The sequence below is a fragment of the Notolepis coatsorum genome (genome assembly GCF_963971535.1).
Source record: "Notolepis coatsorum genome assembly, chromosome: 13".
In the NCBI taxonomy this organism is placed as follows: Eukaryota; Metazoa; Chordata; class Actinopteri; order Aulopiformes; family Paralepididae; genus Notolepis; species Notolepis coatsorum.
In genome coordinates, this window is record NC_140177.1 from 7,676,394 (window position 1) to 7,703,655 (window position 27,262).

The 27,262-nt window shown below is 43.1% G+C and overlaps 1 protein-coding gene and 1 pseudogene across 2 annotated transcripts in view; both read right to left on the reverse strand.

The window, feature by feature from the left end:
• The window catches only part of LOC311238877 (E3 ubiquitin/ISG15 ligase TRIM25-like), a 24,739-nt pseudogene extending 17,311 nt beyond the window's left edge, over positions 1-7,428 (reverse strand). Inside the window, exon 1 of the transcript in view lies at positions 5,731-7,428. The product of the transcript in view is annotated as an E3 ubiquitin/ISG15 ligase TRIM25-like (transcript). The remainder of the gene's footprint in view (positions 1-5,730) is intronic.
• Positions 7,429-19,379: 11,951 nt separating this feature from the next.
• On the reverse strand, positions 19,380-21,810 carry LOC311238759 (tripartite motif-containing protein 16-like; the record flags this gene model as incomplete). Its single annotated transcript, XM_084326940.1, has 1 exon — positions 19,380-21,810. One exon carries the CDS (start codon positions 21,808-21,810, stop codon positions 20,074-20,076), a length of 1,737 nt encoding a protein of 578 aa, XP_084183066.1. The 3' UTR covers positions 19,380-20,073.
• Positions 21,811-27,262: the final 5,452 nt, after the last annotated feature.

Consider the following 27,262-nt stretch of genomic DNA (forward strand, 5'->3'; position numbering starts at 1 on the left):
AGAGAGAGAGAGAGAGAGACCGACCGACCGAGACCGCATTAACTACCTTGTTTAGTTGAAACGTGGTCCAGGTCAGGAGGGCTTGATGAAGTATTATGTCCACTGTCCCACAGTCACACACTGTTGTCTTGATGTATATCCACTGTCCTCCAGACTGCATCCAGCCAAATAGCTTATTGTTAGCACTGTAGCTTTGTTGTTGTCAAACTTGTCACCACACAGTCCTGACATTCACGAAGTCAAAAACTAATAATAGTGCTTGCCGATTGGTGCTAAGAACAGCAGGGCGGGTGCAAGCCGTGTGACGTAATTGGCAGACTCGACTGTCAATCAAAATTATTCTGTTAGAGAGAGAGAGAGAGAGAGAGAGAGAGAGAGAGAGAGAGAGAGAGAGAGAGGAGAGAGAGAGAGAGAGAGGGAGAGAGAGAGAGAGAGGGAGAGAGAGAGGGAGAGAGAGAGAGAGAGAGAGAGAGAGAGAGAGAGAGAGAGAGAGAGAGTATGCTGCGTGTTTTCCAGGCAGCAGCAGACAGGGAGGGGCTGGGGAGGGGTGATTTGGCGACGTGTTTTTGGAAGGACCTATTATTTACAAGAGGGGTGGCATTTCTCTTTCTTTACCTAATATTTAGATTCTATCGTGACATCTTTCATTTGGAAGGGCAGGGCAGTATATCTATATGTGCAACAGTAAAAAAAAAAAAAAAAAAAAAAAAAAGAGGGTGGCATAAAAAGGGCACTTTCTAATGAAAAATGAAAAAGGCAGGTGCCCGGGCACCCCTTCACCCCTATGTATGCACGTGCCTGAGTACAGGTAGTAGAAGACATAGAGGTACAGGTCACATAATTATAGTACAGCATGGGGAGGGGAGGTACAGGTAGTAGAAGACATAGAGGTACAGGTCACATAATTATAGTACAGCATGGGGAGGGGGGAGGGGAGGTACAGGTAGTAGAAGACATAGAGGTACAGGTCACATAATTATAGTACAGCATGGGGAGGGGGGAGGGGAGGTACAGGTAGTAGAAGACATAGAGGTATACAGGTCACATAATTATAGTACAGTGGAGAAGTAAAAATAGAATAAAAAGGCAGTGTAAACAATATACAATATTATTAACTCTGGACATGTGCATATGAGCAACAAGGTGCGAGATGAGGGTATGTATATCAGTTATTTTGCCCTACAATAAATATAGTATGTATATCAGTTATTTTGCCCTACAATAAATATAGTTGGAATATATAATCTATAGTCTAAATCTAATCCTAAATTATCTAATTATCACGGTTGTGTTTGGATATAGAGAGATGGAGAGAGAGGGAGGAAGCGCTGCCTGGCAGGAACCATGACACTAATAATCTAAATGCTAAACGCATGAACTGGACACCCTGTGCAAAGTGACTGTTTATGTCTTTTTGTTAGATTTTCTATGTCAGTAATGCATATGTAGCATGGTGTTTGTGTCTGGGTGATTATCTGTTCTTGAGAAGTGTTTTTGCAATTTGTGAGATTACGTTTAGGTGTGGCAGAGCCTGTGTGGTTTCTAAGGGGATTATTGGTGATTACTACTGGTTGCTACATGGTTAGTTGGTGATTAATTATCACAAATCTTAATTAACCAAAATATCCCCTCCCCTCCCCTTAAGACGGTCCTGCAGAAAGCACCTCGACCACAACCGAGCTTCATGGATGAGGTGAACTTCATCCTCAAGGTGCTATTCCCGGAGGTAGGCCTAACTATTTCATTGTTGTTTTTGTGTGTGTTCCTGCTCCTGCACTATCCTAAGCATACATTGTAGTATTTCCTGAACATACACCTACCATGGTGCTACTTGTGTACAGACCTGTGTATAATAACTTGCTGTCCTACACAGGTATAACATTATATTTTAATTATATTTGTTTTTCTAAACGTATCCTTTTTCTTTTGGTAGTCCATCATACAGGCCCTGGCTGTTCTGAAGACGGTCTCACTGCAGGAAGCAGAACAGCTCTTCCTCTCTGGTCCCGTTTACGATCGCAGGTAAGAATCGAGAACGTACATTTTTCACACATTGCAATACAACATTTCTGTTTACCCAACAGTGATATGTTTTGGTTTTTAACTTGGTGGTACATTATCTTACTGCTAATTCTATGATAATTTTGTATTTTTCTATTTATTACTAATAATAATTATATAATTGTGTATGTGTTGTATTCATTATTATATTATGCATGTATCTTTTGTGAAGCAATTCGAGATGACTTCTAATAAAGTGCTATATAAATAAAATGTATTATGTTGTCCTTTTGTATTGTTTCAGTGAGGTGGAGGAATTTGACCGGAGGATAAACAAACAAATGAAGAAGGAAGGGAGACCATTTTGGACCATTTGGTAGGTAGTGCTTTTGCCTACTTCCTTCACAATCATAGGTTTGAATATCAGCTTAGGCCATGTTGTTATGCGTGCCAAGTTGTGTGTTGGGTCCACTTCAGATTTATGATAACCTTTTAAGAATGTGGAGATGTCCCTGCCCTTTCTCAACCTCAGTTTGATCTGTGGTGATGAGCGGCCAATTTCTTGTGTGCAACATAAATATTACTTGTCCTATTATTGTCCCTTATTTGAAGAGATTAATGCAAGAGCTGTACTGGCCTAACAGAAATTATGTTTGTGCTTTCTTCTAGATAACGCCTTCAACCATCATTTGGCCATGGGACTGGTTCTCGGCAATGGAAATAATTCTTTTTTTACAAATAGCTAAAAACACTGTCGACTGATTTCTTCTGCAGTTTATTATTGCATTTACATGTTGAAATAACCATCGCTTAGATCAATAACACTTGTGTTACCTAAAAGCTGTAAATAGTTATGTAATGCCATTAGATTTGAAATGCATTTTAGCATTACAACCCAATAACTGAACTATGTTTGTATTTGTTACACCTTATCCTCAGTATTTTGAGACACTGGGTAACACCATTAACCTCTCATCTAGGGACATCTATGGATCTCAGGTATGGACAAATCCATTATTGGAATACAGGTAGGTACAGAGCAAACGCTGTCTGATTGACAGGACTCCCTGGAAGAAGAGATCTTGTATCTCAATGGGACATTCCTGGATAAATAAAGGATAAATAAATTGATTGATTGATTGAAAACTTTATTAACAGATTGCAGAATGGGTACAATACAGTACAGCTCAATATATACAATTGTTAAGGGGATGCAGACCAGAAAAAGACTGTCGTCTTGTTTACATCAGGGTCCCCCATTTTCAATTCATCATAACATATATGACATACACGACATACAGATAGACAGTACTGCTACATCATTCTATACATTTATGACATACCAGATTTGCAAATACAGTATTGTTTGTGATACAAAAAGAGTCCAGAAAAGAGAGTATATACATTTGACGTAGAAACTGTACATTGGAGGAGGTTGGGTAGGTGGGGGGGGACTGTACATTGGAGGTGGTTGGGGGGGGGGGGGGGGGGGTCGGGTAGGAGGGGTGGGTGGGCGGGGGACACTGTACAACTGTACAAGCAAAACTGTACATTGGAATATTGACAAAACCATACTTGGTAATTTACTGTACATTGGATGGGGTTGGGTTACAACACAGGAGCAGAGTATAAACAGTTTATTTCATGCGGATATGATCTGTAATACCTGATCGATACAATATCTACTAACCTGATCAATAAAGGATATTCCTACCTGATCGATATATGTTCGGTAACTTACTTTTATGTTCGGTAACTAACTTTAATCAGAGCAGCATGACTGGACCACATACCACTTTAACATAACCTTTAATCAGAGCAGCATAACTGGACCACATCCCACTTTAACATAACCTGTAGAGGTCAATGGATCAAGGCTTGAATGCTCCCAAGCACTGGAATACACAAACGTCATGTAGAATGTGTACTTTTACTCCTGAATCCAATGTAGTGAAGCCTTGGCTTCAGTTTGTCTCAATGGCATAGCAGCCAGACATGACTACCTCCCTCCATTCACACACTTATGACTGGACCTGAGTGAGTGGGCTGAGGAGAGGGAAGTCATGAGGATAATAACAGGCAGCACGGCTCATTTCAGGGAACTCAGACTGATCGGTACACACCGAATTCAATTTAAAATGTATTCATTCAAAATAATTTGTTCATTCGTTATTGGCCGACACTAGCAATCAGTGATCCAAATGTAAACACATGGCCCACCACCAAAAATAAGAAGAAGCCTAAGAATGGAGATACATTTTCATTCTGTAGTTGATTGACTGAGCTCTCGATACAAGGATTAACACTAGACATAGTAGACAATAGGTCATTGTATTTGTATTCTTGGCTGTAAATGTAATTTTTTTTGGTTTTGTTTACATTTCTACAATATTGGAGTACAACAGACTATATACCTACTCAACCCCCTCCAATGTAGTTTCTTCCTCTTCGGATGTATATATTTTTTTTTTATGATCTCTTTTTCTTACACTACTGTATATTTGTATGTCATAAATGTCTTAATGAATTAAAAATGGAGGACCCTGATGTAAACTAGACGAAAGTCTTCTTTACATATCTGTAGATATATATATATCTATATATCTATATCTGTACATATCCCTTACCTACTCTTACTAGTTACGCTGCTGGCCAGTATGACTTACTACCATACTGTCTTTATACCTGTATCACTGTACAATGGAAATGTTAGATTTTAACTGCATTTCTCGTGTAGCACATGGAAATAGTGAGTTCAAGTCAATTCCTTTGCGTTTTGTTCAAAGTTCTATATTGAGGTTCAGTCGGTGAAACGGCAAGTTTCAAGCAAATATCCACACGGGTCCTTCTGGGTTTAGATGTCCACGTTTATTTAGTAAGAACACAAGAACAAAAGACAAAATGCACAATATTCAATGAATGGTCATTCTTCCTAAACCAGCTCCTATCTAGGTCTGTCTCCCTGAAAGTCTGCCACCAGAAGAACACAACTCTCTCTCTCTCTCTCTCTCTCTCTGAGCTCTTCTGATAACGCAGGTGGGTCTGTTCTGAAACTAAATAGTTGCATTTACGACTGACCCATGCCCCACACATCCTGGCTGTGGGTTCAACCGAAGGCCTTGAAGATAGAAGAGTGTCCCGTATGAAGTGTCCCGGCTGCCCAGAGATAAGAGGTGAGGGAGAAGGTTATAGGCTGAATCCACCTCCCCATGGAGGTCCGGCCCCCACATTGTTACCAACCCCCCCTGGAACAGAGAGAGGAGGGACAGACCCAAATCCCACAGTAATGACCAAAATAACCAAAGGTGATAAAATACAAATACAATGGTTGCATATTGTGGTCCAACCTACCCTGAGTATGACAATAAAGATTTTTACTTCCCCACATGCAAAGGAACAGAGGTATTGAGGATAGGAATTAAATATGTGAATATGCAAATATCCAACCAAACAAACTTTACCCCGGTAGGCTAGAAACTAGAAACAAAGCAAAACATAGTGTGTGTGTGTGTGTGTGTGTGTGTGTGTGTGTGTGTGTGTGTGTGTGTGTGTGTGTGTGTGTGTGTGTGTGTGTGTGTGTGTGTCGCTCAGAACAATGATAGAAGAACAATGATAGAGTGACTGAGTGAATGTAACTCCTAATTACCTCATCTTTCACAACTCAGCATCTTCAAGATCAATTTAAATCCCAAACCCTGGGTAGAGGAGCTGTGAATGTCATTGATCTCTACTTCAGCTCACAGAACTCAGCCTCCCCAGAGCGTAAAAAAAGCCCAAGTCCAGGATAGAGAGGCTGAGTGAATGTGGTGTTGACTCTGTGCAGGAGGGTCATGGTGTCAGAGACGCTGTAGAAGGACAGAGTACCTGCCCTGTGATCCAGGTACACTCCTATTCTGGAGGACCAGGGGCCCGGTACTGTGATCCTCTTGTTCTTGTGGAGGAAGCTGTAATCTCTTTGTCTGCACAATAAAGCCCAGGATTTAGAATTGAATCCAAATACACAGTCCTCCTTAGTGCCTGTTCTACTAATGTCTTTGTAGGAGGCTGCTACAGAAACCCCTCCACCACTCCACTCCACCTCCCAGTAACAGCGTCCAGTCAGACCTTCTCTACCCAGAACCTGACGCATAAATCTTTCTGGGTGATTAGGATATGACTGCTTTTGCTGCATCAGTGTTGCTTTTCTGTTCCCCTCAGACAAAGACAGACGTGTGTGTGTTGTGTTTGGGTCCAGTGTGATCTGAGAGGAATATTGTAAGAAGTCAGCTCTGGTCTTGGGCTCTGGTGGCAGTAAAACATTAATAACTGCATTCACTGTTGTTGAGATTCTGGGCCACTGCTCATTCAGAACGTCCTCTAGTTTGTCTCTCAGCTTAGACACGACCTCAGTCACATCTGCAAAGTACAGGAGAGGAAGGACACTGATGCTGGGTGAGTCTGTAGACTCACTGGGACTGGAGAGGGGGGGGTAACTCTGTAGAAAGTGGATGTGGTCCTCTGTGTGTGAGAGCTGCTCCAGCTCAGTGGCTCTCCTCCTCAGGTCCGCTATCTCCTGCTCCAGTCTCTTCTGCACTTCTTCAGCCTGAGTCACTGTGGTCCTCTGTTGGGCTCTGATGACCTTCTTCAGCTCAGAGCGCCTCGTCTCCAAGGAGCGTATCAGCTCAGTAAAGACTCTCCCACTGTCCTTCACTGCTTTATCAGCAGAGCGATTGAGAGAATCAACAGCCTGTTTGGCCTCTTTGAGTCGCTTTTCTCTCTCCTGGACTCTCTGGTGGACTTTCTGCTGACTCATGCCAAGCTCTTTCTGTCTCTCCGTCCTTTCTGCTGCAGCTGAGACTGTATCATGGCCTTTATGTTCATCCATGGAACACAAATAACAGATGCACTGCTGATCAGTACGACAGAAAACATCCAGAATCCTGTCATGACGAGAGCAGATGTTCTCCTGAAGCCGTGTGGAGGCTTTGACCAGCTTGTGTTTCTTAAAGGTATCAGATTGATAGTGAGGCTGGAGGTGAGTTTCACAGTAAGAAGCCAGACATACCAGGCAGGACTTGAGGGCTTTCTGCTTTCTCCCAGTGCAGACATCACAGACCACATCTCCAGGTCCAGCATAACAGTGATCAGGAGGAGCAGCTTGGAGTCCTGTCTTCATTAGTTGTTCTATCACTTCAGCCAGCATGTTGCTTTTCTTCAGAACAGGCCTGGGAGTAAAAGTCTCCCTGCACTGGGGACATGTGTAGATCCCCGTCTGATCACCGTGATCCCAGCAGTCTGTAATACAGCCCATACAGTAGCTGTGTCCACAGGGAATAGTTACCGGATCCTTCAGTAGATCCAGACAGAGAGAACAGCAGAACTGGTCCTCCATTACTGAAACATGGTCCGGGTCCCGGTACATATCAACTCCTTGTTGCGCCATTTTATTCTACAAAGACAACGACACCCTAAGTTTTGTTTTCTCAGGCAGAGTGATCGTGTGTGCTTCCTGGTTATAGAGTGAACTCTGATCATGTGGGTGGGAGGTGCTTCCTGGTTCTAGCTGTTCAGGGGAGGAGTCGCTTTAAAGAGACAGTGTCTATTTTACTGTGATTCATAGAAAGATGTTTTTCTTTACATAGTTCAGGACTTTCTATCGTCATCAACTACCTGTAATTAGTGTCAATTATAACGCACTAAAACTCATAAGCACAAAGAAAGACATAGAGAAAATGGTAAACATACTCAATAAAACACTTTATTTCTCTCTCTCTCTCTCTCTCTCTCTCTCTCTCTCTCTCTCTCTCTCTCTCTCTCTCTCTCACACACATTTCTTCAATGTTGTCAAAGACACACACACACACACACACACACACACTTTCTCTCTCTCATTTACTCTCATTCTCTCCTCTCTTGCTTTCTCTTTCTCTCACACTCCCTCTTTCTCCTCTCTTGCTCTCTCTCATCTTTCACTGATTTGATTGACTGATTTGTTCGAAGGCTGTGAAAGACCTTGACTTCATTGCTGGGCATTAGTGTCAAAGTACATCTGCAGTCATTCTCATTTCATGAGCAAAGTTATATATATATATGAAATGATAATGCAATGAACACATATAAAACCCATGACTACATTTGTTTTTCTTCATACTTTATTGTGTCAATAAAGTCACTCTACATTTAGAGTACACACACATATACATAGTCACACATACATGTATGCATATTCACGTACATACACACACAAATGTACATATGTATATTGTAAATCTTGACAGTATACTTTTTTTTATTATTATTATTTTTTTAACCCATCACCCATACAAAAACAAAAACACATAAACAAAAGAGTGAGTACCAGTATAGATGTTACTGATCCTGGACTGGTAAACATATCCATCCATAGTATCCATCCAATATCCATCCCTACTCGTCCCCACATACATTAAACAAATATAAAATGTATTAAAAAAAAAAAAGTATTACAGTTGTTAATAGTTACAGTAAATAATAGTTGAATAACTTGATGTTACCAAATTTAGATTAGTAAATAGGTACAATGTGACGGAAATGTTATCTATGTCCATCTGTGTTAAATCTCTGTTCAGCTTTGACTAGTTAATATGATCAACTAGTGAACTGAGCTCTGACACTATAGGCTACAGTCTGTGTGTCTCTTTAACAACGAACCAAGTTGAGGACATGTGACCATGGCCTTCTCTCCAGTTAAGACATAACAAAGGCTAGTGAGCCCATCTTGTTATTCATTCTAACTGGGGCATAATTCTCGTTTACCTTTCTGTCATATCTGGTGTCTAATGTACGTCATTTCAATTATGTATTTAATGTGTGTCCGACCAAAAGCTCTGGGTCACTTTCTGGTCAGACGCTTGTGTGTACACATGTGTGTCTCTTTATAAACTGATCTCTGTGGAAGCACAGATATTAAACTATGTTCTATGTTTTTATATACAAATGACTCTATCTTAATTTCTACAGTTCACTGTCATGGCTCATTTTTTAATATTCCACAACAACAGTAACAAAGAAAGTAGAGAACCCAGGGGAGGAAAGAAAGTACTTTTACTACTGTATTTAAATACAGTTTTTAGGATACTTTACTTGAGTATTTCCAGTTTGGGGATCTCAATACAGGAAGTTTCCTCATTTATTTTCCTCAACTACATTTATACAAACCCTGCGAGTTACTGTACATTCTTTTAATCCAAAATATGTGGTAAGATGGAAAACATAATGTACATTTAATGTGTAAGTCTGTCGATGTCAAAAGGAAGGAAACACAACCAACATAACTGGATGAACAACCAGTTTGACATCACACACAGGTTGATGCGTTGAGAGTTTAGGAGCTCTGTCTCAAGCATTATAATCCATGCAGAATGTGTACTTACTTTAGTTACTTACATACATTCAATATTTACTTTTATGCTATTAATTAAGTAGAATTTTGAATAGAGTCCATTTACTTTGATCAGAGTACTATTCTATAAAATGGGGTAAAGTTGGTTTGATATAGGACATTCACATATTCCATGTCTCTCTTCAGCACCTCTGTCCCTTTGCCTGTGGGGAGGTCCACATCTTTATGTTCATACTCAAAACAATCAACAAAACATGTTCACATGTATTCACCTTTTGATTGATTGATTGATTGAAAACTTTATTAACAGATTGCAGAATGGGTATAATACAGTACAGCTCAATACACACAATTGTTAAGGGGATGCAGACCAGAGAAAGACTTTCGTCTTGTTTACATCAGGGTCCCCCATTTTCAATTCATCAGGACATATATGACATACATGACATACAGATAGTCAGTACTGCTACATCTATACATTTATGACATACCAGATTTGCAAATACAGTACTGTTTGTGATACAGAAGGAGTCAGGAAAAGGGAGTATATACATTTGACGTAGAAACTGTACATTGGAGGAGGTTGGGTGGGGGGGGGGTTGGGTACACTGGGATATTGACAACCATACTGGGTAATCTACATTGGAGGTGGTTGGGGGGGGGGGGGGCACACTGTATAAACAAGCAAAACTGTACATTGAGGGGGGGGGGGGGGGGACACTGTACAAACAAACAAAATTGTACATTGGACTATTGACAAAACCATACTAGGTAAATGACTGTACATTGGCAAAACTGTACATTGAGGGGGGGGGGGGGAGACACTGTACAAACAAACAAAATTGTACATTGGACTATTGACAAAACAATACTAGGTAAATGACTGTACATTGGAGGGGGTTGGGTTAGGATATTTACAGGGGCCAGTGTTGAATTGCAGTCTCCCGTAGGTGTCCCTTGAGAGAGGTTTTGAAAGTGGGTAGTGATCCACATTCCTTTACAGCTTTGGGTAGGGCGTTCCACATTGATGTGGCATAATTGCGAAACGTGTTTAGTCCCTTATTTGAGCCGAATCTGGGTTTAACATGATTTGTGGAGCTCCCTCTGGTGTTGTGATCGTGGTATTCACTGACCTTTGGGAAGTATTTTGACATGTACATGGGTACCTTGGTCGTGTAGTGTATCTTGTAGACCAGGCCCATTGCAAGTTGCTGTACTCTGTCGTCTACTCTAAGCCATCCTAGGTTGTCAAAGTGGGCAGGGGTGAGGTGGGTTCTAGGAGTAATGTCAAGCAGTAGTCTGACCAGTTTGTTTTGAGATGTTTGTAATTTTGTTTTTAGTGCCTTTGAGGTGCTTTGGTACCATGAGGTGCAAGCATAGTCGTAGTACCCCTGAATGAGTGCTCCTGCCAGAGTCTTCAGGGTATTCTTGTTTACCAGAGAGGAGATCCGGTACAAGAATCGAGTTCGTTGGTTGACTTTTTTTATTACATTGGATGCCATTTTGTCACAGGAGAGATTAGCCTCTAGGATGGAACCCAGGTAGGTAATTTCATCTTTCCTTGTGACAATATTGTCACCCACTGTAACTGAGAAGCCGTCGGTCTTGCTGAGTTTGTTATTTGAACCGAAGAGAATGGACTCTGTTTTGCCCATGTGTAATGATAGTTTGTTATCAGCGAGCCATATGCAGATTCTGCCTAGTTCCGAGCTGAGGGTTTTTTCAACCTGTAACTTGTTCTTGTCAGAGACCAGCAGGGCTGAGTCGTCCGCAAACAGGAACAAGTTGCAGTCACAAGCTGACGACATGTCATTTGCATAAATTAGGAACAGTAGCGGTCCTAGTATGCTTCCTTGTGGAACACCACAGCTCACTGTGAGGGGGGGGGGATAGGGTACCGTTTACCTCCACCATCTGTTCCCTCCCCTCAAGGTAGGATTGCATCCAGCTCACTGATAGACTATCAAAACCAATTGCTTTTAGCTTGTCAATCAGAATGGAGTGATTGACCGTGTCAAAGGCCTTTTGTAGGTCCAGCATGACCATGCCGCAGTATTTGCCTGCGTCCACCTCTTGTTTGATGTGGTCATTCAAATAGAGAAGGCATGTGATGTGTCAGTGGAGTGGGATGTTCTGAAGCCAGATTGGAATTCGTAGATTAGATTTTTTTCCGCTAGGTACTTTTCGACCTGTTCGTAGACTATTTTTTCCATGACTTTCGAGATGTCTCCAAACGTGACAATCTGTCTTCAGACATAGTATACTCTTCAACAGATAAAGCTGAAATATACCAGCCGTACTTAGTGTAATTTCTGCAGGGTTTGGGTGAACGTTACGGTGACATTGCTATTACATTCTACTCCATGTGTGTATTTGTCTATTTACACACCCTCAGCGCAATGTCCATCTCTCCAAGATGTACACATGACTCCCTCTCCCTCTGGACAAAGGTGAAGGTCACTCTGTTTAGTTCACTTCCACGGGCACATAGGACTGGCACATGGAGACGGGGGAGGGGAGGTCTTGTGTTCTGTTCAGGCCTCAGCGTCTCAGCTGAACAGGCTGTCTCTGCTGTCTCTGCTGTAACGCTGTACTGTAACCCTTTCACTACCACACTACAGAAGGTTAACCCTTTCACTGCGACAATACAGAAGGTTAACCCTTTCACTGCCACACGACAAAGGGTTAACCCTTTCACTACCACACTACAGAAGGTCAACCCTTTACTATCACACTACAGACCGTCTGTAGTGTGATAGTAAAGGGTTAACCTTCTGTATTGTGGTAGTGAAAGGGGTAACTATCAGCCTCAGCTTTAATCTTTGTTTCAACCTATTCTCCACATGTGCACACACACATACACACACACACACACACACACACACATACACATGGGGGCGACAGTGGTTCAGGAGGTAGAGCAGTCGTCTGGTAATCCGGAGGTTCCCGGTTTGATCACCGCTCCTCCACCATCGGTGTGTAAATGTGTGAGTGAATGGGTCAAATGTGAGGAACAAATTGTAAAGCGCTTTAAAAATACACACATATACAGTATACAATACCCTAATTTTCATGGGCATGTCATATCACTGGCTATATGACCATAATGTCCTGGCTTTCCCCTTCACTCATTGACAGAGGTTATTAAAGAGATGACTTACCTAGCTCTAACCTAAACACACACACCAAAGATATCACTTCCAACCCCCAACATTACCCTTCATTGGGCAAAGTGCTCAGACTGATCCAAGGAAATGTGATGACACTTCAGAGCCTATAGGAGAGATTGAGCCAAGGCCTATGGCTCTTATAAAGGTTAAGTCTGCCCCCTTGTGACATAAATGATGTACAACACCAGTATTCTTAGATAAATGGGCTACATGTTTTTGTTTAGAACTCTTTTTTTCAATAGGGTCCAGCTGCATCCCCGGAGATTGTTCGCTCACGGGCAACATCCGCCAGCCACACTACATTTCTGCCGCTGACAGAACACGCGCTGATTGGCGGAAAGTACGGAAGTATCTCTAAGTACGTCTGATGTATCTCGAAGTACGTCTGACGTTTCTCTACGTTAGCGAACGTTAATTGAACGTCAAAAGCAGATGCAGTTAGTTAGCAACAAAGATGGAGAAATGCAATTACAAGGTAAGCCTTATTATTACCTTGTATTCATAAGGTAAGATAAATTCAGCAGCATGGGGAGGGGGGAGGGGGGGTACAGGTAGTAGAAGACATAGAGGTACAGGTCACATAATTATAGTACAGCATGGGGAGGGGAGGTACAGGTAGTAGAAGACATAGAGGTACAGGTCACATAATTATAGCAACAAAGATGGAGAAATGCAATTACAAGGTAAGCCTTATTATTACCTTGTATTCATAAGGTAAGATAAATTCAGCAGCATGGGAGGGGGGAGGGGGGTACAGGTAGTAGAAGACATAGAGGTACAGGTCACATAATTATAGTACAGCATGGGGAGGGGAGGTACAGGTAGTAGAAGACATAGAGGTACAGGTCACATAATTATAGTACAGTGGAGAAGTAAAAATAGAATAAAAAGGCAGTGTAAACAATATACATATTATTAACTCTGGACATGTGCATATGAGCAACAAGGTGCGAGATGAGGGTATGTATATCAGTTATTTTGCCCTACAATAAATATAGTATGTATATCAGTTATTTTGCCCTACAATAAATATAGTTGGAATATATAATCTATAGTCTAAATCTAATCCTAAATTATCTAATTATCACGGTTGTGTTTGGATATAGAGAGATGGAGAGAGAGGGAGGACGCGCTGCCTGGCATGCAGGAACCATGACACTAATAATCTAAATGCTAAACGCATGAACTGGACACCCTGTGCAAAGTGACTGTTTATGTCTTTTTGTTAGATTTTCTATGTCAGTAATGCATATGTAGCATGGTGTTTGTGTCTGGGTGATTATCTGTTCTTGAGAAGTGTTTTTGCAATTTGTGAGATACGTTTAGGTGTGGCAGAGCCTGTGTGGTTTCTAAGGGGATTATTGGTGATTACTACTGGTTGCTACATGGTTAGTTGGTGATTAATTATCACAATCTTAATTAACCAAAATATCCCCTCCCCTCCCCTTAAGACGGTCCTGCAGAAAGCACCTCGACCACAACCGAGCTTCATGGATGAGGTGAACTTCATCCTCAAGGTGCTATTCCCGGAGGTAGGCCTAACTATTTCATTGTTGTTTTTGTGTGTGTTCCTGCTCCTGCACTATCCTAAGCATACATTGTAGTATTTCCTGAACATACACCTACCATGGTGCTACTTGTGTACAGACCTGTGTATAATAACTTGCTGTCCTACACAGGTATAACATTATATTTTAATTATATTTGTTTTTCTAAACGTATCCTTTTTCTTTTGGTAGTCCATCATACAGGCCCTGGCTGTTCTGAAGACGGTCTCACTGCAGGAAGCAGAACAGGTCTTCCTCTCTGGTCCCGTTTACGATCGCAGGTAAGAATCGAGAACGTACATTTTTCACACATTGCAATACAATATTTCTGTTTCCCAACAGTGATATGTTTTGGTTTTTAACTTGGTGGTACATTATCTTACTGCTAATTCTATGATAATTTTGTATTTTTCTATTTATTACTAATAATAATTATATAATTATGTATGTATTGTATTCATTATTATATTATGCATGTATCTTTTGTGACGCAATTCGAGATGACTTCTAATAAAGTGCTATATAAATAAAATGTATTATGTTGTCCTTTTGTATTGTTTCAGTGAGGTGGAGGAATTTGACCGGAGGATAAACAAACAAATGAAGAAGGAAGGGAGACCATTTTGGACCATTTGGTAGGTAGTGCTTTTGCCTACTTCCTTCACAATCATAGGTTTGAATATCAGCTTAGGCCATGTTGTTATGCGTGCCAAGTTGTGTGTTGGGTCCACTTCAGATTTATGATAACTTTTTAAGAATGTGGAGATGTCCCTGCCCTTTCTCAACCTCAGTTTGATCTGTGGTGATGAGCGGCCAATTTCTTGTGTGCAACAGAAATATTATTTGTCCTATTATTGTCCCTTATTTGAAGAGATTAATGCAAGAGCTGTACTGGCCTAACAGAAATTATGTTTGTGCTTTCTTCTAGATAACGCCTTCAACCATCATTTGGCCATGGGACTGGTTCTCGGCAATGGAAATATTTTTTTTTTTTACAAATAGCTAAAAACACTGTCAACTGATTTCTCTGCAGTTTATTATTGCATTTACATGTTGAAATAACCATCGCTTAGATCAATAACACTTGTGTTACCTAAAAGCTGTAAATAGTTATGTAATGCCATTAGATTTGAAATGCATTTTAGCATTACAACCCAATAACTGAACTATGTTTGTATTTGTTACACCTTATCCTCAGTATTTTGAGACACTGGGTAACACCATTAACCTCTCATCTAGGGACATCTATGGATCTCAGGTATGGACAAATCCATTATTGGAATACAGGTAGGTACAGAGCAAACGCTGTCTGATTGACAGGACTCCCTGGAAGAAGAGATCTTGTATCTCAATGGGACATTCCTGGATAAATAAAGGATAAATAAATTGATTGATTGATTGAAAACTTTATTAACAGATTGCAGAATGGGTACAATACAGTACATGGGTACTCCACTGAAACATGCCTTCTCTATTTGAATGACCACATCAAACAAGAGGTGGACGCAGGCAAATACTGCGGCATGGTCATGCTGGACCTACAAAAGGCCTTTGACACGGTCAATCACTCCATTCTGATTAACAAGCTAAAAGCAATTGGTTTTGATAGTCTATCAGTGAGCTGGATGCAATCCTACCTTGAGGGGAGGGAACAGATGGTGGAGGTAAACGGTACCCTACCCCCCCCCCTCACAGTGAGCTGTGGTGTTCCACAAGGAAGCATACTAGGACCGCTACTGTTCCTAATTTATGCAAATGACATGTCGTCAGCTTGTGACTGCAACTTGTTCCTGTTTGCGGACGACTCAGCCCTGCTGGTCTCTGACAAGAACAAGTTACAGGTTGAAAAAACCCTCAGCTCGGAACTAGGCAGAATCTGCATATGGCTCGCTGATAACAAACTATCATTACACATGGGCAAAACAGAGTCCATTCTCTTCGGTTCAAATAACAAACTCAGCAAGACCGACGGCTTCTCAGTTACAGTGGGTGACAATATTGTCACAAGGAAAGATGAAATTACCTACCTGGGTTCCATCCTAGAGGCTAATCTCTCCTGTGACAAAATGGCATCCAATGTAATAAAAAAAGTCAACCAACGAACTCGATTCTTGTACCGGATCTCCTCTCTGGTAAACAAGAATACCCTGAAGACTCTGGCAGGAGCACTCATTCAGGGGTACTACGACTATGCTTGCACCTCATGGTACCAAAGCACCTCAAAGGCGCTAAAAACTAAATTACAAACACCTCAAAACAAACTGGTCAGACTACTGCTTGACCTTACTCCTAGAACCCACCTCACCCCTGCCCACTTTGACAACCTAGGATGGCTTAGAGTAGACGACAGAGTACAGCAACTTGCAATGGGCCTGGTCTACAAGATACACTACACGACCAAGGTACCCATGTACATGTCAAAATACTTCCCAAAGGTCAGTGAATACCACGATCACAACACCAGAGGGAGCTCCACAAATCATGTTAAACCCAGATTCGGCTCAAATAAGGGACTAAACACGTTTCGCAATTATGCCACATCAATGTGGAACGCCCTACCCAAAGCTGTAAAGGAATGTGGATCACTACCCACTTTCAAAACCTCTCTCAAGGGACACCTACGGGAGACTGCAATTCAACACTGGCCCCTGTAAATATCCTAACCCAACCCCCTCCAATGTACAGTCATTTACCTAGTATGGTTTTGTCAATAGTCCAATGTACAATTTTGTTTGTTTGTACAGTGCCCCACCCCCCCCCCCCTCAATGTACAGTTTTGCTTGTTTATACAGTGTGCCCCCCCCCCCCCAACCACCTCCAATGTAGATTACCCAGTATGGTTGTCAATATCCCAGTGTACCCAACCCCCCCCACCCAACCTCCTCCTACGTCAAATGTATATACTCCCTTTTCTTGACTCCTTCTGTATCACAAACAGTACTGTATTTGCAAATCTGGTATGTCATAAATGTATAGATGTAGCAGTACTGACTATCTGTATGTCATATATGTCCTGATGAATTGAAAATGGGGGACCCTGATGTAAACAAGACGAACGTCTTTCTCTGGTCTGCATCCCCTTAACAATTGTGTGTATTGAGCTGTACTGTATTGTACCCATTCTGCAATCTGTTAATAAAGTTTTCAATCAATCAATACAGCTCAATACATACAATTGTTAAGGGGATGCAGACCAGAAAAAGACTTTCGTCTTGTTTACATCAGGGTCCCCCATTTTCAATTCATCATAACATATATGACATACACGACATACAGATAGACAGTACTGCTACATCTATACATTTATGACATACCAGATTTGCAAATACAGTATTGTTTGTGATACAAAAAGAGTCCAGAAAAGAGAGTATATACATTTGACGTAGAAACTGTACATTGGAGGAGGTTGGGTAGGTGGGGGGGGGGGACTGTACATTGGAGGTGGTTGGGGGGTCGGGTAGGAGGGGTGGGTGGGTGGGGGACACTGTACAACTGTACAAGCAAAACTGTACATTGGAATATTGACAAAACCATACTTGGTAATTTACTGTACATTGGAGGGGGTTGGGTTACAACACAGGAGCAGAGTATAAACAGTTTATTTCATGCGGATATGATCTGTAATACCTGATCGGTACAATATCTACTAACCTGATCAATAGAGGATATTCCTACCTGATCGATATATGTTCGGTAACTTCGCCGCCCCCCCCCCCCCCATATCGATAACGGAACTTCAAGAGGACATAATCAGAGCAGCATAACTGGACCACATACTACCGCTTTAATAACCTTTAATCAGAGCAGCATAGCTGGACCACATACCACTTTAACATAACCTTTAATCAGAGCAGCATAACTGGACCACATCCTGCTTTAACATAACCTTTAATCAGAGCAGCATAGCTGGACCACATACCACTTTAACATAACCTTTAATCAGAGCAGCATAACTGGACCACATCCCGCTTTAACATAACCTTTAATCAGAGCAGCATAGCTGGACCACATACCACTTTAACATAACCTTTAATCAGAGCAGCATAACTGGACGACATACCGCTTTAATAACCTTTAATCAGAGCAGCATAACTGGACCACATACTGCTTTAATAACATTTAATCAGAGCAGCATAACTGGACCACATACCACTTTAACATAACCTTTAATCAGAGCAGCATGACTGGACCACATACCACTTTACCATAACCTTTAATCAGAGCAGCATAACTGGACCACATCCCACTTTAACATAACCTGTAGAGGTCAATGGATCAAGGCTTGAATGCTCCCAAGCACTGGAATACACAAACGTCATGTAGAATGTGTACTTTTACTCCTGAATCCAATGTAGTGAAGCCTTGGCTTCAGTTTGTCTCAATGGCATAGCAGCCAGACATGACTACCTCCCTCCATTCACACACTTATGACTGGACCTGAGTGAGTGGGCTGAGGAGAGGGAAGTCATGAGGATAATAACAGGCACCACGGCTCATTTCAGGGAACTCAGACTGATCGGTACACACCGAATTCAATTTAAAATGTATTCATTCAAAATAATTTGTTCATTCGTTATTGGCCGACACTAGCAATCAGTGATCCAAATGTAAACACATGGCCCACCACCAAAAATAAGAAGAAGCCTATGAATGGAGATACATTTTCATTCTGTAGTTGATTGACTGAGCTCTCGATACAAGGATTAACACTAGACATAGTAGACAATAGGTCATTGTATTTGTATTCTTGGCTGTAAATGTAAATTTTTTCGGTTTTGTTTACATTTGTACAATATTGGAGTACAACAGACTATATACCTACTCAACCCCCTCCAATGTAGTTTCTTCCTCTTCGGATGTATATATTTTTTTTATGATCTCTTTTTCTTACACTACTGTATATTTGTATGTCTTGTATGTCATAAATGTCTTAATTAATTGAAAATGGAGGACCCTGATGTAAACTAGACGAAAGTCTTTCTCAGGTCTGCATCCTCTTAACAATTGTATGTATTGAGCTGTACTGTACTGTATATATATATCTGTACATATCCCTTATCTACTCTTACTAGTTACGCTGCTGGCCAGTATGACTTACTACCATACTGTCTTTATACCTGTATCACTGTACAATGGAAATCTTAGATTTTAACTGCATTTCTCGTGTAGCACATGGAAATAGTGAGTTCAAGTCAATTCCTTTGCGTTTTGTTCAAAGTTCTATATTGAGGTTCAGTCGGTGAAACGGCAAGTTTCAAGCAAATATCCACACGGGTCCTTCTGGGTTTAGATGTCCACGTTTATTTAGTAAGAACACAAGAACAAAAGACAAAATGCACAATATTCAATGAATGGTCATTCTTCCTAAACCAGCTCCTGTCTAGGTCTGTCTCCCTGAAAGTCTGCCACCAGAAGAACAACTCTCTCTCTCTCTCTCTCTAACGCAGATGGGTCTGTTCTGAAACTAAATAGTTGCATTTACGACTGACCCATGCCCCACACATCCTGGCTGTGGGTTCAACCGAAGGCCTTGAAGATAGAAGAGTGTCCCGTATGAAGTGTCCCGGCTGCCCAGAGATAAGAGGTGAGGGAGAAGGTTATAGGCTGAATCCACCTCCCCATGGAGGTCCGGCCCCCACATTGTTACCAACCCCCCCTGGAACAGAGAGAGGAGAGACAGACCCAAATCCCACAGTAATGACCAAAATAACCAAAGGTGATAAAATACAAATAAAATGGTTGCATATTGTGGTCCAACCTACCCTGAGTATGAAAATAAAGATTTGTCCCCACATGCAAAGGAACAGAGGTGAAGATAGGAATCAAATATGTGAATATGCAAAGATCTAATCAAACAAACTTTACCCCGGTAGGCTAGAAACTAGAAACAAAGCTAAACATAGTGAGTGCGTGTGTGTGAGTGTGTGTGTGTGTGTGTGCGTGTGTGTCGCTCAGAACAATGATAGTGACTGAGTGAATGTAACTCCTAATTACCTCATCTTTCACAACTCAGCATCTTCAAGATCAATTTCAGCTCACAGAACTCAGCCTCCCCGGGCCCAGAGTAATAAAGCCCAAGTCCAGGATAGAGAGGCTGAGTGAATGTGGTGTTGACTCTGTGCAGGAGGGTCATGGTGTCAGAGACGCTGTAGAAGGACAGAGTACCTGCCCTGTGATCCAGGTACACTCCTATTCTGGGGGGCCGGGGGCCCGGTACTATTATGTCATTGTTATTGTGTCTGAAGAGGTACTCACTTTGTGTGCAAAATAAAGTCCAGGATTTGGAATTTAATCCAAATCCACAGTCCTCCCTCGTGCCTGTTCTACTAATGTCTTTGTAGGAGGCTGCTACAGAAACCCCTTCACTCCACTCCACCTCCCAGTAACAGCGTCCAGTCAGACCTTCTCTACCCAGAACCTGACAACACATTTCAATAAATCTTTCTGGGTGATTAGGATATGACTGCTTGTGCTGCATCCATGTTGCTTTTCTGTTGCCCTCAGACAAAGACAGTTTTCTGTGTGTTGTGTTTGGGTCCAGTGTGATCTGAGAGGAATATTGTAAGAAGTCAGCTCTGGTCTTGGGCTCTGGTGGCAGTAAAACATTAATAACTGCATTCACTGTTGTTGAGATTCTGGGCCACTGCTCTTTCAGAACGTCCTCTAGTTTGTCTCTCAGCTCAGACACAACCTCAGTCACATCTGCAAAGTACAGGTGAGGAAGGACACTGATGCTGGGTGGGTCTGTAGACTCACTGGGACTGGAGAGGGGGGGGTAACTCTGTAGAAAGTGGATGTGGTCCTCTGTGTCTGAGAGCTGCTCCAGCTCAGTGGCTCTCCTCCTCAGGTCCGCTATCTCCTGCTCCAGTCTCTTCTGCACTTCTTCAGCCTGAGTCACTGTGGTCCTCTGTTGGGCTCTGATGACCTTCTTCAGCTCAGAGCGCCTCGTTTCCAAGGAGCGTATCAGCTCAGTAAAGACTCTCCCACTGTCCTTCACTGCTTTATCAGCAGAGCGATTGAGAGAATCAACAGCCTGTTTGGCCTCTTTGAGTCGCTTCTGTCTCTCCTGGACTCTCTGGTGGACTTTCTGCTGACTCATGCCAAGCTCTTTCTGTCTCTCCGTCCTTTCTGCTGCAGCTGAGACTGTATCATGGCCTTTATGTTCATCCATGGAACACAAATAACAGATGCACTGCTGATCAGTACGACAGAACATCTTCATAGCTTCATCATGACGAGAGCAGATGTTCTCCTGAAGCCGTGTGGAGGCTTTGACCAGCTTGTGTTTCTTAAAGGTATCAGATTGATAGTGAGGCTGGAGGTGAGTTTCACAGTAAGAAGCCAGACATACCAGGCAGGACTTGAGGGCTTTCTGCTTTCTCCCAGTGCAGACATCACAGGCCACGTCTCCAGGTCCAGCATAACAACAGTGATCAGGAGGAGCAGCTTGGAGTCCTGTCTTCACTAGTTCTTCTATCATTTCAGCCATTATATTGTTTTTTTTCATAACGGGCCTCGGAGTAAAAGTCTCCCTGCACTGGGGACATTTGTAGATCCCCGTCTGATCACCGTGATCCCAGCAGTCTGTAATACAGCCCATACAGTAGCTGTGTCCACAGGGAATAGTTACCGGATCCTTCAGTAGATCCAGACAGAGAGAACAGCAGAACTGGTCCTCCATTACTGAAACATGGTCCGGGTCCCGGTACATATCAACTCCTTGCTGCGCCATTTTATTCTACAAAGACAACGTCACTCTTACGTTTTGTTTTCTCAGGAAGAGTGATCGTGTGTTTGGTAAGAGTGGGAGGTGCTTCCTGGTTGTAGAATGAACTCTGAGCGCGTCACGGGGTGGGAGGTGCTTCCTGGTTCTAGCTGTTCAGGGGAGGAGTCGCTTTAAAGAGACAGTGTCTATTTTACTGTGATTCATAGATAGAAGATGTTTTTTTTTTACATAGTTCAGGACTATCGTCATCAACTACCTCTAATTAGCTTACTTTGTCAAGGAAACCCCACTAAAACTAATAAGCACAAAGAGAGACATAGAGAAAATGGTAAACATACTGAATAAAACACTTTATTTCTCTCTCTCTCTCACACACATTTCTTCAATGTTGTGAAAGACACACACACACACACACTTTCTCTCTCTCTCTCATTTACTCTCATTCTCTCCTCTCTTGCTTTCTCTTTCTCTCACACTCCCTCTTTCTCCTCTCTCTCTCTCTCTCTCTCTCTCTCTCTCTCTCTCTCTCTCTCTCTCTCTCTCTCTCTCTCTCTCTCATCTTTCACTGATTTGATTGACTGATTTGTTTGAAGGCTGGTGAAAGACCCTGACTTCATTGCTGGGCATTAGTGTCAAAGTACATCTGCAGTAATTCTCATTTCATGAGCAAAGTTATATATATATATATGAAATGATAATGCAATGAACACATATAAAACCCATGATTACAGTTGTTAATAGGATATCTAGATAATAACTTGATGTTACCACATTTAGATTAGTAAATAGGTACAATGCTGCACGTATCCGCTTCAAGGCCCTTGACCTAGCATACCGTGCGGCAAAGGGAACCGCTCCCGCCTACCTCCGGTCAATGGTCTCTAACTACACACCCTCAAGACCCCTACACTCTGCATCTTCTAACTACACACCCTCAAGACCCCTACGCTCTGCATCTTCTGGCCGCCTCAGATCTACTCCTATCCAAGCTCCGGGAGGGTCATCAAGGAGAAGTCGCCTATTCTCAGTCCTTGTCCCACAATGGTGGAATGAACTACCCATCCCAGTTAGGACAGCCGAATCCCGTCCGATCTTTCGCCGTCGACTAAAGACTCACTTCTTCAACCATTATCTGAAATGATAAAAAAAAATAAAAATCTAACCCTGACTAACCTTACTGTCATGCACTTGTCCTAATAAACTAACCTACACTGTAACACGCAACACTTTGATGAACATTGTTACTCAGCTGATAGAGTTATACCCTTCTTGCTGTCTTGTCGCACAGAACTTGTAAGTCGCTTTGGATAAAAGCGTCAGCTAAATGACTAAATGTAAATGTAGGTACAATGTGACGGAAAGGTTATCTATGTCCATCTGTGTTAAATCTCTGTTCAGCTTTGACTAGTTAATATGATCAACTAGTGAACTGAGCTCAGACACTATAGGCTACAGTCTGTGTGTCTCTTTAACAACGAACCAAGTTGAGGACATGTGACCATGGCCTTCTCTCCAGTTAAGACATAACAAAGGCTCTTGAGCCAATCTTGTTATTCATTCTAACTGGGGCATAATTCTCGTTTACCTTTCTGTCATATCTGGTGTCTAATGTACGTCATTTCAATGATGTATTTAATGTGTGTCCGACCAAAAGCTCTGGGTCACTTTCTGGTCAGACGCTTGTGTGTACACATGTGTGTCTCTTTATAAATTGATCTCTGTGGAAGCACAGATATTAAACTATGTTCTATGTTTTTATTTACAAATGACTCGATCTTAATTTGTCACCATGGAGACCACAAGTGTCTCACTGCAACTGGGAAGTATTTGTGAGTCAGTCCTTGAACCACGTATCTCCTTTATGCTTTATATTTTTCAGAGTATAATATGAGTGTTTAATATCTGTTTTTTTTTTAATGCATTTTTTTAGATTTGATCAAATCCACTCATTTATTTTGCTGCTATCTTTCATATACAGAGAGTTTATTGGGAAAAACTCACTTCATCGTACTTGGTCATTACACACATTATGCATGTATACACGTATGTGCTGTAATAGCCAATTTCATGTCTCTTCCCCTTTTCATATAGTTTATGACTATAGTTTATGACTGCTATCCTTAATTAAGTGGCAGGTCTCTTACCCTGACAGGTATTTTCACGGCTGTTACAAAGGGTCAGATTAAACCGAATATATATATTTATTGCTTGAGATCCATTGTATAATATTTGTATATCGTTTGATATCCCTTGTATATTCTTTGTATATATACACGGAATATCCCTTTACCTGGGTACAAACCAGACCATAATATTCGTTCTCCTATTGGACAGCGACCCCTAGGCGCCAACGACCATACCCCCAATGGCAAGTTCAAAGGCAACGCCAAGGCATGTCTCAACATGTCCAGGTTTGCGCAGTAATACGAGACAGAACTGAGGTTGGCACTAGATAATTCACCTTACGTATAAATACGGCGCAGGTGGATACAGCAGCACTTATCCTAAAACCTTAGCACTAAAACGTTGATGCCTTCACCACGAGACAACGTGCCGTGAAGTGGGCAACTTTGCCTCTGAATAGAGCCTTGAGAACCGCGTGCGAATATATTGCTAAAGTGTCAGAGTTTAACGCAGTATCGTTGAGTTCGACTTATTCTAATGTGAAGTAATAGTCTATCATTTATAGTGTATTGTGCGGCTACCGTTCTTCAGTGACCAGCATTACCACCGGTTCGTCGTGTATATAGCTAGTGCACTTATCCAGGCTGGGCGGCCTAAACTCGTGCCACCACCCGAGGAGTCCTAGACGAGAACCGTTGGATATGTACACCGGAGAACCTACCCCGGCGACTGCAGAACCTTTTCTGGTTGGATTATATTGCTTTGGTACCGTGACTGCTGGAGCAGAGAACCGTCTACCCCACTATCGTGTGGGATCTACCCCAGTGAGGAGCATCCCTCGAGCCCGCCTCTAGGAGGAGGCTGGCTAGCTTTCATCCATGCTGTCGGGCATACTGGATTATAGCTGTTGCTTTGTCTACCGATCAAGGGAGTACTGCACTGGTTCCTGTATCTGGAACCTCGTTATTCCTCATTGACCCAGACTTTGCACCCGAACATTCCTCTACCCTGCCGGCTTACACCCGGAGGGAACCCGCCAGTGTCTCCAGCTGGTACTAGTGTGCCTTATGTAATTGCTATGCTACAGGTGGCGTCAGTTTAGACCCATCTTACTATTCTCATTGACTTACGCTCTTGACCTACTTTACGTGTGTTCTTCGCCTTACAAGCGCAAGTATAATTCTCAATCTGTGTTACGTTCTGGACACCGACCTCGGTCGGTGACCACCCACATTCCTGGCATATGTCACTGGGCTTGTCACCTGTCAATTCCCTGTCAATTAGTGCTGTCACTTAGGGGTGGTTCCTGATTGGCTGTCACGGGGGTGTGTGTGGAATGTTGGTATTTGGTGTCTATGTAACATACCTCTCTTCTGCTTGTCCATTGTCAGGTCTTCACTAATTGCGTTCGGGGATAACGCGGACGGTTCTACTCTGGACCTCCAATAAGCTCCCATTTACCTTATTTTCCACTTGTGCTATTAGCACTTGTTCTCTCTTAGAATTTACTCTGTGTTCTTACTATTAAAGTCGAACCTGTTCAAGAGTAAACACTCTCTGTCTCTGTGATTGCCTTCACCCATTGGAATTCACCTACCTGCATTCTGACAGAAGACCTGACCATCAGAATTCCATGGAGGCCATCATGGAGATGCTCCGGACGCAGGGAGCAGCCCAGACACGGATGGAGGAACATCAGCAGCTGGTCAGCGCCGAGTTAATCCGACTCAATGGGGTCGTCGGATCATCCCAAGCGGTGGCGCAGTCGGCGTTGGCCACAGCCCGACAAGCCCAAGAAGGAGTGGCTGGTGTTCAGTCGGCGGCGGGAGAAGCAGCGCTCCACGCAGAGGAGAGTCGGGGGGTGTTCGGGGTCCAGGAGCGGTCCCGCGAACCACATCTGCAGGCGCCCGCTCCCTATGACGGATCACCGGATGGTTGTCGGGAATTCATCACCCAGTGTCTACTCGTTTTCCGGCTGCAACCACGATCATTTCCATCGGAGACAGCGCAGGTAGCGTATATTATCACACTGCTCACCGGTCAAGCTCTCTCCTGGGCTACGGCGGAATTAGAGGCAGGGGCGATAATCTGCGACAGTCTGGACGCCTTTACCCGGGAATTGAGAAGAGTATTCGATACTTCCCGGGTACTCTCGATCTTCGAGGCTGGTGGTCGTCTTCTCGACTGCCGGCAGGGCCTCCGCACGGTCGCAGCTTATGCTATCAATTTTCGGATCTTGGCTCGGGAGACAGCTTGGGCGGAGAACGTCTGCGTGGTTCTGTTCGTCAGGGGACTCTCAGCGCGGATGCGAGATGCGCTCTCCGCGCGTGAGATCCCCGAGCAGCTGGAAGTGCTGATCAACACCACCATCAAGATGGACAATCGGCACCGGGAGAGGGAGAAGGAGCATGTCAACAACACCCAGCCCCAGGTATGTTTTCCTTCTTCTCCTGGTGTTGATAATTCCATGCATTACACGAGTGGGCCACTGGGTGATGAATCCATGCAGCTTGGAGCGCTGTCGCTCTCGGACGACGAGAGGCAGCGCTTCATCAAAGAGCGACGCTGCTTCCGGTGCGGCCGCACCGGTCACCGCTTCGGCAGCTGTCGGGTCCAGGCTGTATCGGCTCGGCGCCAATCGGGGATGGAAGGTGCGCCGTCGGGCTTCGAAAAGGCGCCAGCAGGTGGGCTCATTCCTGCCAAAACCACGGATTCTCGTACATTTTTTGAGGTGGCGATCAACTGTGGGGGTGACATTAGGGGAACTAAGGCTCTCATTGACTCAGGGGCGGCGGGCAATTTTATTCACGTGGGATTGGTGAAGGAGTGGGGAACCCCAGTGGAGGATTTAGGGGTTCCCTTACCAGTTTATGCCCTGGACGGTCGGCCTCTGGGCAGTGGGAGCGTCACCCAGCGCACAGTTCCCTTACACATCCGGGTGGAGGGTGGGGAGTGGGAATGGGTTACATTTTTTGTCATCTTTTCCCCCTATTCTGTCATGGTGTTGGGTCATCCCTGGTTGTCGTCATGTGTTCGTGTCATTAATTGGAGCACGGGCGAACTCTCAACGGCGGCCGACGTCAAGTCGATCGTCAGCGGGAGTTTGCCCAAACCCTTGTCTCCCCCCCCCCTCTTCTCTTTTGTCTCCTCCCTCTTTCTCCAGGATGGTGGGGAGCGTGGCAGATTCTGATCTACCCTCTAATCCTGATTTAATAGGGGTGCCTGAGATCTATTGGGACCTGGCGGACGTTTTTAGCAAGACGCGTGCTAAAGCACTTCCGCCTCATAGATCATACGACTGTCCCATTAATCTTCTACCCGGTACCTCCCCGCC